The sequence below is a fragment of the Ruditapes philippinarum genome, unplaced genomic scaffold (genome assembly GCF_026571515.1).
Source record: "Ruditapes philippinarum isolate M1 unplaced genomic scaffold, ASM2657151v2 ctg1588_1_1_1_1, whole genome shotgun sequence".
Taxonomy (NCBI): domain Eukaryota; kingdom Metazoa; phylum Mollusca; class Bivalvia; order Venerida; family Veneridae; genus Ruditapes; species Ruditapes philippinarum.
In genome coordinates this window covers 261,159-278,412 of record NW_026857741.1, presented here as the reverse complement: position 1 = coordinate 278,412, position 17,254 = coordinate 261,159, and the positions used below count along the sequence as shown (strand labels likewise).

The window sequence follows — 17,254 nt, the reverse complement described above, 5'->3', positions numbered from 1 at the left end:
TTTCTAACATAGTTCGCTATATCATTACGAAAGGATTTTCATATCAGCATCGTCGTTTGCTTCATATTATGATGGAACGTTGTGGGTTGTCTTCAATAATTGTCATAGACAGATGCCTTCTTATTATAGCATATAATGTTTCCCTAAATTAAGTGCATGATATGTCATAAAGACAAAACAGTTTTATTTTTCTTGTTTGTTTATTTGAAATTTAAATCACCTAGAAAACTTTAAAACGATCTAGATCATTATTCATCTTAATCTTAATGTCATCATATGGCATTTTGTCAACTTTTTCTGTAGCAAACAACATCGATAATTCAAGAATACTGTCATAGTTATAATATATACTTGATACTGAATATCATAATGGTTTTTATATTTTTCAAAGATTGATTGCATTCGCAGATTAAATCTATTTATATTGAGCCTAGGTAAGCTTAACTTTGTAAATGTCAAATCGTTATATTCCCAGCTAGAAAAAAATGAACCACTGCCAGCAATTATTCCGGTCATATTAAGAAGGTTTATTACCTGGCAATTTGATTTTTTTACCAATATGACTTACTTAGAAAACCCAGAAATTCCAATAAACATATTTTCTTGAAGCCTGTATATAAAGCAGAATCTCCCCTAGACTAACAGTGAATTAGAATAGCAAAAAACATAAACATTGGAATTCTTTGTGTTAGCACCTGTAGAGAACGTTAGAATATTGGCACTGTCTATTCATAAAGGCAGACGATAAAAAATCACGGGGAATAATGAAGAGAACAAATGCTATTTCCTGTTGTTCAAATCGCTTTGCGTTATTGTATATAGTTACATACAATGGAATTACTCTGTCATTGTTATAAAGAATATGTTCACGGAGTAATAGTGACATATTGGATAGAGGAAATGTTCTTTTACTTATTGTGATTGTTTTTATTTGCTAGAGGATTTACCTCTTACGAAGTTAGTTTATTGTACTGAACTGTTAAAAAAAATATATGTCGTGAAATAAGAAATTACTGAATCACGTTCTTTTGGAATTATTGAGAGAAAATTTAAAATTTATTTTTCTATTTTATCGTGTTTTTTTGTCATCATTTGTAAACAATGGAATCTGAAGAAGAAAACGACCAAATATTCCAAAAATTAAAGAAACAAAAATCTGTAACGATCGCAGACGATAAAACGGAAATAGTTGAAATAAGGGAAAAACACGGACCTTTATACTTGTCCATACCAAAACTTCCAATTAGTGCTGCAGTGACGTTTTGTCTTTTAAACATTGTTTTACCGGGTGTTGGTAAGTTTTAAAACACTAATTTAGTTTGCACAACTCATATCTTTTGTGAACAGACTCCAATGAAACATTGACTGCAATTTTCATTTTTAATGTTTTTGTATTATAGGCCTTCGATGTATCTCCCCTATAAAAATGGCATATGAATCAAACGTTTTTAGAGAAATAAGAAAGACAATAAACACAATTGTCAATTAAAAAAAAAAGAAATATTTAGGTCAGCGCTATCAGAATAATATCACATACATGTATAATTACTTAGTCTATGTCAACAATATACTTCTAGAAATTATTGTATTTTGTATTGTATTGTAATTATATACAACATTTTTGTATACTTCCGTCTAATGAGGAATAATTATCATGATAACGATTTTATCTTGATTCTTATAATCCTTTGATCTAACATAATCATATTATTTTCCATCTACTTATTAGTCTTGACATAAATGACAATACAAGATCAAAGCATCTCAGAGATTTTAGTACATACGTATTGATTTGAAGGCAATTATTTCGATATAAACGTAGTTTGTATTCTCTGAACAGATTTGTTATTATCTGAAAATGTTTGGTTTGTACCCCTTTTTTTCTTATATTTGTATTTTTAGATAAGAGATTATAATAATGTTTTGTTTTTATAATAATAATTATTTACTCCATAATTATATTGCCTTGAAAAAAAACAACAAATAAAACACACACACAACTCTTATTTTCTTTTTTAATTTTGTTTACATGTTTATGCAAGTAGCTTTATTTTATTTGATGAACAAAACAAACAATAAAAAACAAATATTAAATATAAAAAAAACTCATTCTCTAACCTTATACTTTCTTATAATACATGTCAAACAATGCAAACGTTTCAAACCATTCTTTTACACAGTTATTTTAAATTGTTTAGTTATAGTTTAGTGTAATTGAATAAAAAACATTATATAGAATATATATTTGAGAGATTACCATGGTAAATGCAATAAGAGTTAAAAACATAACTTATATTTAACGCTAAATCTTCAATATATTAAATTAATGGTACATAATATTTAGAAACCATATCTTATCTGATGTTTTGTTATAAATGCCTGATAAAGATTAAAAACATATATATGTTACCCTGTTATCGTGATGCAGTCAATGATAAAGTACATCTAGGAATGATACAAATATAAATATTTAAAGAGCAGTCTCAGCATTACAATAAATACGATTAATATGCCGCAATAAATAGGTAAATATACTCTTATGTCATGTCTTATAACCAACTCTGGCTTTCTTTCGACATTTTCGTTTCATTTTTCACTTTATGTCAAATGTATATTATGACTAAAAGCATTGTAATGCGTAATTGCTAAATAAATGTTGTTGTTGTTGAATATTTGCTTTCATGAAGACCATTTCTTTGTCACGAAAGAGGGTGTGTTTTAATAAATTATGGAAAAATATGAGACAATACCATTTTTTGCAGGCACAAAGTGTTCGTAATAATTTACAATTACATAATTGTTCGTATAATTGTAGCATTAATCTAACAATTCAGCAATCATTAATTGTATCCGACTTTGTTGTGTAATGAGCTCAAAGTGAAAATGAAAGGGCTGTAATGGAAGATCTCTAATACATGTACCATGAATAATTATGTTGATAGTATTTAATGGCATATGTGAAACCACGAAAGAATTATTTATGAATAATGTTGGGAAGTGTTAGATACATGATCCGATATGATATTTAAATATGTAGCAGGTAATAATGTGTTCTAGAACTAAATATCGTTATTCAACATAATTGTTATATATGTTCATACTTAATCACATAGAACTCTTTTCCATAAATATTTCATTATATTATCCAAATGATACATTTCTATTTATTTTCTCAATATTTAAAAATATGTTACTTTTTTAACAAAATTTATAAGAGTAAATTGCAATCAACGTTTACAATTCTGTTCCTATAAACACCCTAATATTTCTGTTATTATATGGAATATACTCTAAGACCCTTAAAGAGCTGACGAGTCTGTTGGTGCTTGTAAAAAGTGGAACAGTTCACATATTTACTTCTTCAATAATTCAAGGTTTAAACATTTATTGGCTATCGTCATGCAAAATGCCATTGGCTTTATTTACAAAAACATATATGGAAAATTCATACAAATGTGATGAATACAAAATCATCCAAGCATCATAAAACGTAAAATAATTTTGACTGAGCCTTATCACGCCTATTTTCTTGAATACACTTGTCCAGCTTTAAATATTCTGAACCATTCATTATTTTTAGGGAAAATATAATACTGTGAACTTAACGAAAAGAGAACAAAACAGACCATGATAAGTCGGCTGAGCTTTGCACTGATCGTAGGCAAGGGCCCAAGATAATGTTGTAAAAACTTTTGGCCCTACCCTTTTGTATATTGTGTAATTATGTTGATGTATATGAATTGATGCATATTTATATATTCAATAAAATATGATTAAATTTAAAACTGATCGTATGGGTAGATTCAGTTGACCCTAGTTAGCTTAAAATTAACTAGAACTTTATGTATTTATTCCAATGTTTGAATAAGATTAAATCTTTCTAATATAGCTATAGATCTAACAATTTTACCACGTTTCCCTACTCGTTCAAAACACGATATAGAGGACATTTGTTGTTAAAGCCAAACGCATTATTTTAATTCTATTTTGCATTATTTGTTCTAAAGAGAGAACACAAAAATGAGTGCATAATTATATCAGAGATGTAGATTACCAATTAAGTAGTTCTCTTTAAAAATAATGTATCATCTTTAAAATGGGCACTGTAAATATTTACCTATAGTCATAACCAAATACGTAAGCTTTCAGAAAATTATTTCAGTATTATTTTACTGATTTTGATATCTGGTTAATAAGTTTTACTTGCTACAAATTTTAAGTTTAGCAAGCATACGTGATTTCTTACTGCCTAGGAAGTTGCCTATCTCTGTTATCTATGTCTCGGATTATATGCATGAAATTATCCCCTTTGTTATGTTGTAGCTTACATCTTACATTATTTCATCTAAAACCTTCTTACTTTTATAGGCAGAAACCTTATCTGTTTTTATGACTTTAAATCGATTGTTGAGAAAACTTTGAAGTGATGTCATTAACGTTTCACTAGCGAAGGGCTTTTCAGGTCTAATAGTATCTTTTGCATACTTGAATTTCACATGTTATATGTTTCCAAGTACGTGTTTACTATGTTACTTGATACTTCTGAAATATCATGGAAAAAGAGCATTATTAAAACTAGAGATTGGTGAAGTAAATAATATTATATAGACTAATTTTACTGTATAGAAAATGAGAGTGGTTGGTGAGGTAAATCTGATTAATAAAACGATAAACAATGAAGCTTCGTTTTCTTTGGAATCAATAAAATATTGTGTAAAAGAAAGTTAAAGAAATCATACTTGGGACATAATCAACAATATTGTTTCTGAACAACAAACAGTTCGCAACTCGAATAATGGTTCCATGATCATGCACGCATATTTCTATTGAAATCGTTTTATTATGACAAATGCTTGTGTAAATATAGGTTAAGTACACAATCTTTGTTTTCATGTTTGTTTATTTTTTCTGACAGTAATGCGCCATTCCATTCTTCTAACCACTTTAAGACCACTTACCAAAATCACTTCATTTCCTAATGGACAATATTTATAGCAAAAGAAGATACTTAACTTCTGGAGTAATCAGCTTATGTATGAAGCTTTTTCTTCTTTTTTTTCTTAAAATTGGTATGGACAGAAAATGTCACGTGTTCGAATAAGGATTATTTTTACAACAACACTTCATTTATTTGCAAGAATAGTGCCAAATGCAGTTACATTGTATACAGAATTTGTTGATTACAACAAGGACAGATTGGTATAGATATAACATGTGTCCCGAGTTTATCTTATATTCAACATAACTGATAACGATTATTGGTGAATTAATTATGATGTTCCCCCTTAAATATCATTCAAGCCATCCATCCCTTTTTTAACAAAAAATATTGCATCACAAAAATGATATTCAAGTCACTTCTTTTACTATACATTTGCCAAATTGTTGCATTCCAGACAGATATGTCTGTCTGCCAATATAAAATATAAAGCAGATGGTGGTATTCGAGGATTTAAGACATTGTTAGTAGACCGTTGCTATAATTTACATAGAATAATACCTTATTATGTTATACACTTGAGTTCATTTGATTGCCTGCAACGCGAAATCCCTCACATTTATTAAACTGTCAGCAAAATAATTTCCATTATATACACTGTAAGATTTTTTTTTTGTTTCTTTAAATTTACCCTGTTATCGTGATGCAGTCAAGTACATCTACGAATGATATAAATATAAATATTTAAAGAGCAGTCTCAGCATTTCATCATAAGATAAAAATATGCCGCAATAAATAGGTAAATATACACTTAAGTCTTATAACCAACTCTGGCTTTCTTTCGACAGTTTTCGTTTCATTTTTCACTTTATGTCAATTGTATATTATGACTTAAAGCATTGTAATGCTTAATTGCTAAGTAATGTTGTTGTTATTGTTGAATATTTGCTTTCACCAAGACCATTTCTTTGTCGCGAAAGAGGGTGTGTTTTAATATACGGAAATATATGAGACAATACCAGTTTTTGCAGGCACAAAGGGTTCGTAATAATTTACAATTACATAATTGTTCGTATAATTTCCATTAATGTAAAATTTTAAGAATATTTTTGTATCCCGTTTTTTGTTTTTATTCAAGGAAAATGAAAGGTAATTTAATGGAAGTCTTTTTATACCGAATAATTATTTGAAAGTATTTAATGGATATGTGAAAACCACGAACTAAGTATCAATGGCCGTTGTTGGGAAGTGTAAGATACATGATCCTATATGATTTATAAGTATATAACAGATAGTGTTCTAGAACAAAATATTTTTATTCAACATAATTTTTGTATATTTTCACACTAAATCACAAAGAGCTCTTTTCCAAATGATACATTTCTATTAATTTTCTCAATATTTAAAAATATTTTACTTTTTAACAAAATTTATAAGAGTAAAATTCAATCAACATTTATAATACTGATCGTATAAACATCGTATAATATTTTTTAGAAGATCCTTAAAGAGCTGACGAGGGGAATAAAGCTGTATGTTGGTGCTTATTGAAAACGGAACAGTTCACATATCTACTTCTTCAATAATTCAAGGTTTCAAAATTTATTGGCTATCTTCATGCAAATTGCCATTGGCTATATTTACAAAAACATATATGGAAAATACAGAAATTTGTAATTTTGAATGAACTGTTATCACCTTCATTATCTTTAATGCACTTGTCCAGCTTGAAATACTCTGAGCCATTCATTATTTTTAGGGAAAATATAATGCTATGAACTTAATGAAAAGCGAACAAAACAGACCATGATAAGGCGGCTGAGCTTGGAAGGACCCACAAAAATGTTGTAAACCTTTTGGCTTAACCCTTTTGTATATTGTGTAATTATTTTGATGTAAATAAATTGATGCTTATTTATACATTCAATAAAATATTATTAAATTTTAAACTGATCGTATGGGTAGATTCAGTTGACCCTAGTAAGCTTAAAATTAACTACAACTTATTTATTCCAATGTTTGAATTAGATTAAATTTTTCTAATCTAGTTATAGATCTAACAATTTTACCACTTTTCCCTACTCGTTCAAGACACGATATATCAGGATTTATATGTAAACTTATCTTAGAGGAAATTTGTTGTTAAAACCAAACGCATTATTTTAATTCTATTTTGCATTATTTGTTCCAAAACGAGAACACAAAAATTAGTGCATAATTATATCAGAAATGTAGATTACCAATTAAGTAGTTCTCTTTTTAAAAAATGTATCATTTATTTAAATGGGCACTGTAAATATTTACCTATAGCCATAACCAAATACGTAAGCTTTCAGAAAATGTATTATTTTACTGATTTTGATATCTGGCTAATAAGTTTTACTAGCTACAAATTTTAAGTTTAGTAAGCATGCTACTTGCCTAGGAAGTTGCCTATCTGTGTTATCTATGTCTCTGATTATATGCAATAAATTATCCCCGTTGTTGTGTTGTAGCTTACATCTTACATTATTTCATCTAAAACCTTCTTATTTTTATAGGCAGAAACCTTATCTGTTTTTATGACTTTAAATCGATTGTTAAGAAAACTTTGAAGTGATGTCATTAACGTTTCACTAGCGATGGGCTTCTCAGGTCTAATAGTATCTTTTGCATACTTGAATGTCTCATGTTATATATTTCCAAGTACGTGTTTACTATGTTACTTGAAACTTCTGAAATATCATGGAAAAGGAGCATAATTAAAACTAGAGGTTGGTGAAGTTAATAATAGTTATAGACTAATTTTACTGTATAGAAAATGAGAGTGGTTGGTGAGGTAAAGTTGATTAATAAAACGATAAACAATGAAGCTTCGTTTTCTTTGGAATCGGTAAAATATTGTGTAAAAGAAAGTTAACGAAATCATACTTGGGACATAATCAACAATATTGTTTCTGAACAACAAACAGTTCGCAACTCGAATAATGGTTCCATGATCATGCACGCATATTTCTATTGAAATCGTTTTATTATGACAAATGTTTGTGTAAATATAGGTTAAGTACACAATCTTTGTTTTCATGTTTGTTTATTTTTTCTGACAGTAATGCGCCATTCCAATCTTCTAACCACTTTAAGACCACTTACCAAAATCACTTCATTTCCTAATGGACAATATTTATAGCCAAGGATAATACTTCAATTCTGGAGTAATCAGCTTATGTATGAAGCTTTTTCTTCTTTTTCTTAAAATTGATATGGACGGAAAATGTCACGTGTTCGAATAAGGATTATTTTTATAACACTTCATTTATTTGCAAGTAAAGTGCCAAATGCAGTTACATTGTATACAGAATAGGATATCTTATGAGATAAGATGTTGATTACAACAAGGACAGATTGGTATAGATATAACACGTGTCCCGAGTTTATCTTATAGCCAACATAAATGATAACGATTATTGTTGAATTGATTATGATGTTCCCCCTAAAATATCATTCAAGCCATCCATCCCTTTTTTAACAAAAAATATTGCATCACAAAAATGATATTCAAGTCACTTACCATTAAAACTGTTTTAAGCATATTTTGCAAGAAAAGCAGTTCACTCAAATTGTACTCGAAATCATGATCAGCATTGGAGTTTTTCTTCTAGAATATCAGATAAATTCCAATTACTATAATATTCTACGTATAATTTGTGCTTTAAATGCAGAAGAGAGAACAAAAATATAATTTAGGGTTTTATTGGTATGAGACAAAGAATATCTCTCCCATATGTTCATTTGCTGAGTCTGCATTTTGCGTTTTTCTACCTAATAAACTTCCTCTTATTATCTATAGGGTGCGATTTCTCCTTTTCTTTTACCTACCAAACAATTGTTCATACAGGATGTAAGTTGTTATCGCTGTCCATGAGCTTCTTTTGCAAATGAGTTATCAATTGTTTTAAACGCACTCGATTAATCATTACATATTCTTTTACTATACATTTGCCAAATTGTTGCATTCCAGACAGATGTGTCTGTCTGCCAATATAAAATATAAAGCAGATGGTGGTATTCAAGGAGTTAAGACATTGTTAGTAGACCGTTGCTAATATTTCATAGAATAATACCTTATTATGTTATACACTTGAGTTCATTTGATTGCCTGCAACGCGAAATCCCTCACATTTATTAAACTGTCAGCAAAATAATTCCCATTAGATTCACAGAAATATTTATTCTTTTGTTTCTTAAATCAGACTACTTCCCAAGTTGGATTTCAGCTTTAATTAAATGCACAAGTAGATTAAATGACTGTAAGAAAAACGAAACAGAGTGTGTATACTGCATGGATTAGTGAACTAGTATTGATTCAGAACTAAATTCAATTTGAAAAGAAGTAACCCAGCAAACACAAGACGTCATACTGACGTCAGATTTAAGTCAGGTTCTGACGTCGGATGACGGTCGGAAAAACGGTTGGATTTGAAAGTTTTTTTGACGTAATAATCTGACATCAGGTAGACGTCAGAATCTAACCATTATTTAACCTTTTTCTGACCATTATCTAACCATGTTCCGACCTCAATCTGATCATTTTCCGATCTCAATCTGACCATTTTCCGACCTAAATCTAACCAGTTTCTAACCATTTTCCGACCTCAATCTGACCATTTTCCGACCTAAATATTAACCCTTTTCTGCCCTAAATCTGATTATTATCTGACCTTCATCTTATCATTCCCCTAATCTTTTTTGTTTCACCACGTCATAAATATTTTCTGGCTAATCCTGATTTGATCGAATTTAATTTAACTCATTCTATTAAGTAACTTTCCCTCAATTGAAATGTATAACAGAAAACTAAAAGCAAAAATATGTTTCATGCTCTTTTAATTTAAAATAAAAGTTGCAATTTTAAGCTGATATATACAATTTTAGTAAATTTTGCAAGGTTAAATAATTTTCATAAATTAAACAAAATAAAACATAAAATAAGTTAATTACAAAACAAAAAGTATTACAAAAACAATGACATAAATGAAACTAAGAAAACATGTACAAATTTAAAGAACAAAACAATGTATGCACATTTCTATCAAAGTTTGCCTTATCAAACAAAATAATGAAAATATTATAATTTTAAGAAAAGTTAAAAGATTCTGATAATAATGTTTCAAGCAATTTATGACAGATTTTCAGTACTTTAACTATATTTCTACAGCATTTCTTAAACATTTAGTGCCATTTTGCATATTTTGACCTCCTTTGATTATTGTCAGTAATGTATAAATTGCTGCCTTTTAGTTACTTCACAAAGTTATACTTTTAGATATCCATGAGAATTAGCACGAATTTTGAGGTGTGATGCTTTAAGATATGACCTTCTATCAGCACCACTCGTCTGTCCGGGGGATATGTAGCGTTTGTAGCGTCCAATAGCGTGTGTGACATCATTTTCACTGAAAAAAAAAGAAATTTATGAAACATGTAAAAATAACAAGCAAAAATGTTTTCATGGTTATCTTAACTTAAAGAACAATTTTGCCAACTTTTTATAAGAGAGCTTTAACAAAAATTAAAAGTAAACATAAGTGCTGAACATTTAAAAAGCCGCTTTTAAACTCCAGTTTAGTATGGATTAAAGTATGTAATAGAATTTACAAAAATCTTACTTTCATATGTTTCTTTTTACATATTCACGTGTTTCCGTCCCTCCGACCTTTGAGAGCATGTCCAACACTTTAACTACCTGAAAAGAAAATTATATTATAACTTATGTACTGTATATATTCTACGTTTGAAATAGAACAGTTAAGGAAGTCTTAAATATTTCAGTTTTAAATTAAAGATATAATTCCGAAATGTCTGGAACCAAAACGTCTTTGGTTATTTGGGACCGGAACGTTTTGGGTTATTTGGGACCGAGACGTCTTGGTCCGAAATGCTCGAAATCGTACAAATTCATTCTCAATTCTCAGATTTTAACTGACAAAAACATCACAGTTTAAGAAAAATATGAAAACTAAGCATTCTCTTTGGTAGTACTGAAAGACATATTATAAACTCTTCACAAGCAGAGTTAAAACATGTCAATTTTAAAAAGATTTATTATTAGACATTATCGCGAATTTGTGTGACATTTTACTTCAGCTGTTCAAATAATGATAATTAAATTTAAGAGTGCTTGCAATCATGCAATTATTTATCAAATACAAAGTAGAAATAAATCTAAATAAATTGAACTGACCTTTTTGTTCAAGAAAATCTATAATATTCACTTATCAATGCATCCCGATTCCTGACCGACAGCCAAAACGTAACGCCTACGAATTTGAATTTCCATCCACGTGACTTTAGATTCGAATTATAGGTTAATTATGTTTTCTTTCCCTTTTCTGTCACTATGATTAAATGTTAAAGCACTATTAAAAACTCGTAATTTTGATACATATAATGTACCAAAAATAATAATATTACAACGTTAAATGATTGGAACTTGTAAACAGATCTGTGGCTATAAATAGATTACATAACAATAACTCATGTAACTTGCCTATATACAGCGCCACCTATATGTTTTATTATGTTGCAGCGCCGCGATCTTGGTCTGTATTTATATAAGAACACTTCATTTGTAATCCAAATAACATTTGAAAAAAAGTTTAAATGATTACAACAGCGAATAAGGATTATTTTTTGTTATTTTTTTTACCTACCGTCAGGACACCGATCAGAACCAGACGTTAGTACGACCACAAAAAGAAACGTCTATTAGACATCGGTATTTTCACGTCAGATTTACGTCGTATTTTGGTCGCCGACGTCGTGACCAAAATCTAACATTAATCCGACGTTATTTTAACGTCATGTGTTTGCTGGGAAGATATAAAATAGTAATTGTTTCTTGATTTCTTTGCAATATAGTTTCCGATGTTTGTACTTTTTATTCTCTTAACTGGTAAACAATAAGATGTACTAGATATAGCAAATATATAACACGTTGTGTCCCTGTATTAAACAAGAGTTTCAAGAGTTTATTTCAAAATTCATCCGGGCAATATGCTTATGCGTACTCAGTACGTATAACAAATAAGCATATAATGGTAAATACATTACAACTAAGAATAGAATACACAGTCATGTAAAGAATCTTGAAAATAAAATATGCTTTGTTTTTATTGATATTATAAACCTTTAAAACCTTTTCATAAACAAATAAAGGAAGTTCTTAATCTTTCAACTCAGTTTCTTTCTCTGCTTTTATTTTTCCCTTTAAAAATGCTCACTAGAAATGATATATTCACCGCAGCATTGTCTCTATATGAGTGTAAAAAATTAATTCAAATAAAAATTTTGCTCGACGGATTAAACATGTTTGAAAGGATATTAAAACAATCCGTAATTGTTTATCATTATCATTTACTTAATACAACTGCATTACAAGCTGGATCCTCAGTTTTCCTACATCACAATCGTAAGGAAGTCATGTTACTTCTGACATCATTTTTATCATGATTTTCACAAATGCTGATTGTGTAATGCATTGTTTGTTGACACAAGACTTATTTTTTTCTTTTGTAAATAACAGGGACGATAAGACACGCAATGTTGCTTTCATTCGCAAGAAATATATTGTTTTAGGAGAAAACACTATCTATGGGCACATTGCAAAGAAAATTCCTCGATAAGTAATTAGTCTTAAGTATATATAATCCTGTGGTAGAAATCGTGTGCAAAGAAATGGTTTATTTTGGGTAATTGTGGTTGTTGTTAATAGGTCAGTCAACGATTCATTGTACACTTTCACAGGACTGAATGTTTATAATGCAAAGCCAGTAATTGTGGCATTTTTACAAACAAAACCCATTGTGAAATATATATATATATATTTCTTAGTAACAAATGCCATGTTATCCCTCTTACAATACTGGTTGAAAAATATTTAAGATATAAAATAAACTTTGTTGAGGTTTAAATCATTCTTGTTGTATTTTTTTACATAAATATAGATAAGTTCATAACATGATGTACCAATTGCTCAATAAAATTGATTGAAACTATAGTATCAATACAATCCTTTCTAAAACCAACAAAATCATGGCGTTTAATGCATTAATACTAGACTGTTTACATGTCCCATCATCAAATAGACTTTAAAGATATGTCTGACAGTCTTTTACGTTGTAAAGGAAAACATATTACTATACCCTGAGCAGACTTAATGCTGATTAATTACTGGTCTCATGAGTATTTTCATTATATTGATTAACAAACCTTGCTGATTAAAGAAGCAATGTCTGTATTTTAGGGACATTCATAAACGAAAGCAAGGATAATAACAAAATGTATTTTTTTATAAAACAAAGTACATATGATTACATACTGCAACATGAAAAAAAGCAGTAACAAAAAGTAAAAATATGAGTTTAAACAGTGGTAAATTATTTTATGACTGTCAGAGATTTGAGTGTAAAATAAAACTCATTTTAACAGGAATGAGATGGTCCTCCGTAACACATTTATAGACAGGTCTATCTGTACATTGGTTTCACATGCAAAACATTATCTCTAATGAAATATATAAAATACTGACTGGAGAACACCAATGGATGTTATTCAGGAACAAAAGAACAAAGCATGTATCTCTAAAATATGACTTTTCTATTTTTAGGGACATTTATATCGGCGTTTACAGTATTATGTGGTGCCCCAACAGCGCTCAACAAGAGGACTGCGGCTTTTTTATTCAACCTTCTTTCAGCATTCCTCCAAATGATCACCTTCATTATCATCGTTGGCTGGGTTTGGAGTATATTGTGGGGTATGAACATGGTCACACTTGCTAGTAAGTGTTATTTTGCATAATTCATTTATTCATTTGAGATGGATTTTTCTACTTCTATTTTGTTTTGGCTAGTTTTAATTTCTGCATATGATCACATTTTGTAAGTGTTTATAGCAAGCACCGAATGTGCAACAATACAAGTTACTGTACACGTGTTATAAGCAATCTTGTTTATGCTAAATATAACATAAAATGTGAAGCTTGTTCAATCGTATTAAGAACTTGTAAACCCTATTTAGATTTTTACTATCTTCTTCTTATGTATCTTATATTCCATGAAGTGATCGACCTTAAGGTTAATTGTATTAACTATAACGAGTAATGGTGGTACGTCAAGAACACTCTGAAACTTTGTGTGAAGGTTTCATATGCAATACAGTTCCTTTCATGTAATTCTTTTAGATTATCATTATATGATCTAGTAAGGAAAGGAAGTAAATAAATATTAAATTATTTAATTATTGAATTATTTATTCCTTTGCAGTGAATTGGGGAGAGGAAAAGAGAACTCCATATTATTGTCGCCGACAGAGTAGTATCGACGTCCCTTGATTTCAACGCCTTAAACTTTGTCCACATGTTAAACAGTCAAACTCGCTCATACAGTTTGAGAACTGAGAATAGTGATAATAAAATAAATATACTAAATAAGTATTTTTGGGTAACTTGAATAATAGAAAGCTTCGGATTGTCAGTATTGTTGAACTATTTTCTAAAATAGTTTTTGTAACGTTTCAAGCACACTATGGATCTGATATGTGATCAAAAGATGTAACAGATGGTTGCAACGTCCAGTTTTATGTTGTTTTAATTAATTTGTGTGTGACCTTTTTGTGTAAAACAAGAAAAAATTTATGTAGACAGTTCACACTTTTTCATTCCGCTTTTATATCTGAATATGTACATATGTACTCCTTGCATAAAGTAGAATGTGGCTTTAATCAAAGTTTGTCATATAACTGCTACCTTTTGTAATAATTTATAGCGAAAATGCGTTGCTTTTATTCTTGAAACGCTTTTAAAAGTTATTTGTGTAAGAACTTGAGGTCAATGGAATAAAAATATCAGAAATGGAAGTTTAAAAGTATAATAATAAAAATAACAGTGCTCTACTTCGTATTAAGGACGTACATTATTTACTCCTGAAACACCGATTACAGTTTATGTATGTGTGTTGTAGTAAACATGAATACAGACAAATGATACAACAAGAAAACAGAAGCAGGCATCAGAAAAAACAACATCTCTACATTGGAATATGTGAAAGTTTAATCAGTTAAAATGAACTGATATCAATACGAGGAATGTGCCAGATATTTATAAGTCTGACTGCATGACACTGGTAATGCGATAAAGATTGAATGTAAGCAGTTAAAGACACTGTATTATCACCAGATACTGTAAAGATTTACAACATACTTAACCCTTACCACGCTAAATATCTTAAACTGTCAATTTTCAACTTGGACATTGTGTTAGAGAAAAATTCAATGTTCGTATTTGCTAAAAAGTGAAAAATGTATATCAAGAGACGGTGCGGATGTAACGAATGACCATGCCCTGCATTAGCTGTATGGTTAGACTTTGTTTCCGGGCAGCAACTTGAAGCAAATCCTTTAGTTTCAATGTGTCCATCTTCTTAATTTAGAATCTTTTCAAACGAAGCCCCGCCTTTCTTACTGTTTTCCCTCACACGTATAGTTTCTCAAATCATATTAACTTATTGTCTGATATCTAACACTATCAATATACCCTTACAAACTCGATAATTTGACCATGGTCAATGCCATTAAGACATAAACATTTTTCCTGTTTGCTATTTCTCTGTATATTTTTCTATTTAGTAAATTGGTATTTGGTATGGACATGTACCTTTTTCCAGGCGTCAGGTTCATTTGGTTAATACAAATATCTTAGGATAGCATAATTCGTTTTCAACGGTACCTCTTGTTTTAATATAATTTATCATAATTTTAGCGCGTTTAGCTTAGTTGTGCCAAAAGTGATTAAAATGGAAGCCATGAATAATTGCTAGACAATGATTATATTTTGCGTCACTGAATTAAACTGCGATATTGGGAAGCACACATTACAAAAGAATGGCATGGATTTTGACCCTAAAATTGGTAAACAGTCGCTAGTAAATGTCAAAAAATATATTTGTAATACGATTATCACGACGTCGTCATGATTATTTTTCTAAAGTAGTTAAGCTGATTTAAGATTGATTATTAGTAACACATATATAGTTCGAATGTATCTTTTTCGGATATATACGATGAAAGTTCTTTACATAACGTCATATTTTAAGAGGATTGAAAAGGGACTAAAAATAAGGAGGACTAGAAAAAGTCTTAAAATAACGCCTGTCCCTTGTTATAGAAATTGAAATATTGCTCGGTTGAGAATTGTCAGAAACAAGATCGGTCTAAGCAGTGTTTTTTGATCTATTTTACAATGGTTTGGAGGTTGGATACGCAGGAATCGGTTACATGGGTCGTAGGCATTCGTGATAACAGTCTTTGCATCAAAATGACAAATATGTGTTAAATAACCGATGAACACTGCTCAGATTAATGTTATTTCGCTTCTAACATGACAAGGAAATGACAAAATAAAGGAGATAACTAGCGTTCCTTTTCAGTTAAAAGCTCTCAAATCCCATGTTTTGTTCTATGTAGCACCCTTCTTTCTAAAAACAAAGACAAAAATACAAAAGCTACTGTTTCATTTTTGTATACAACTACATTGTATTTTCTATTCTGTCAGTATTGTTTTAACAATTTATCAGCAATTTAAATGTGCACATCGGCTTGATATTCTAGTTTATAGATGAATGGTGTATGTTTATAAAAACATAAAATGAACTCTCCATGTATTGGTTGATGTTTGTCATTATAATATAATATGAGGAGAAAACATAGTAGGAACAAAAATTGACAATACAATACTTCATGAATAATGTCAAGGTTTATGGATCTTATTAAAGACTTTACAAATAATGTAGCCAACATCTTAGATATTCTTGAATATTGTGTGCTAATGTGTTAAACATTTGTATCATATAGTTCTATGCCTCTTCTTTTTTATTTTGATCTCATGTATTAATATTGTATTTGATGTTTTCATGGTAATGTTGAGCTTGTCTGAAAGCATTTTTGTACTTGTCAATGTATGTACTTCTTTCTTTCCAGTTGAGTTATATTATTATAAATAAATCGAAAATAAAGTTAAATTTGGTTCGATTTTTTAGATATCTTGTTTATAAAAGAGTAATATACGATGAACATGTTATTGACTATGATAATCCAATTACAATTGGCCAAATGTAAAAAAATGTAACTTCAAACAAAAATGTAACTTCAAACAGACACATAACATGGCATTGATTGGCTGTAGAATGTTGTAACTGCAGTATTCAATACGGTTTAACCCTTCATGAATCATAAAACAAAACCGCATATCTATTTATTATCCAGGAAACCAGCAATATGCAT

General features: G+C 29.5%; 1 protein-coding gene and 1 long non-coding RNA gene across 4 annotated transcripts in view; one reads left to right on the top strand and one right to left on the bottom strand.

The window, feature by feature from the left end:
* LOC132750808 (protein stum homolog) overlaps positions 1-16,992 on the top strand; it is a 62,439-nt gene extending 45,447 nt beyond the window's left edge. For 2 of the 3 annotated variants that reach the window (XM_060740850.1, XM_060740852.1), the window contains exons 2-3: positions 13,584-13,757; positions 14,242-16,992. In XM_060740850.1, coding sequence (XP_060596833.1) covers positions 13,584-13,757; positions 14,242-14,309 — 242 coding nt within the window. In that variant the 3' untranslated portion in view covers positions 14,310-16,992. Of the gene's footprint in view, positions 1-971; positions 1,295-13,583; positions 13,758-14,241 lie in introns of those variants that run through there. The other variant, XM_060740851.1, reaches the window with a different exon arrangement.
* On the bottom strand, positions 9,856-11,414 carry LOC132750810 (uncharacterized). Its single transcript, XR_009628602.1, has 3 exons — positions 11,160-11,414; positions 10,585-10,661; positions 9,856-10,371 (listed from the first exon to the last, which is right to left on the bottom strand). It is a non-coding gene; the product is annotated as an uncharacterized LOC132750810 (long non-coding RNA).
* Positions 16,993-17,254: the final 262 nt, after the last annotated feature.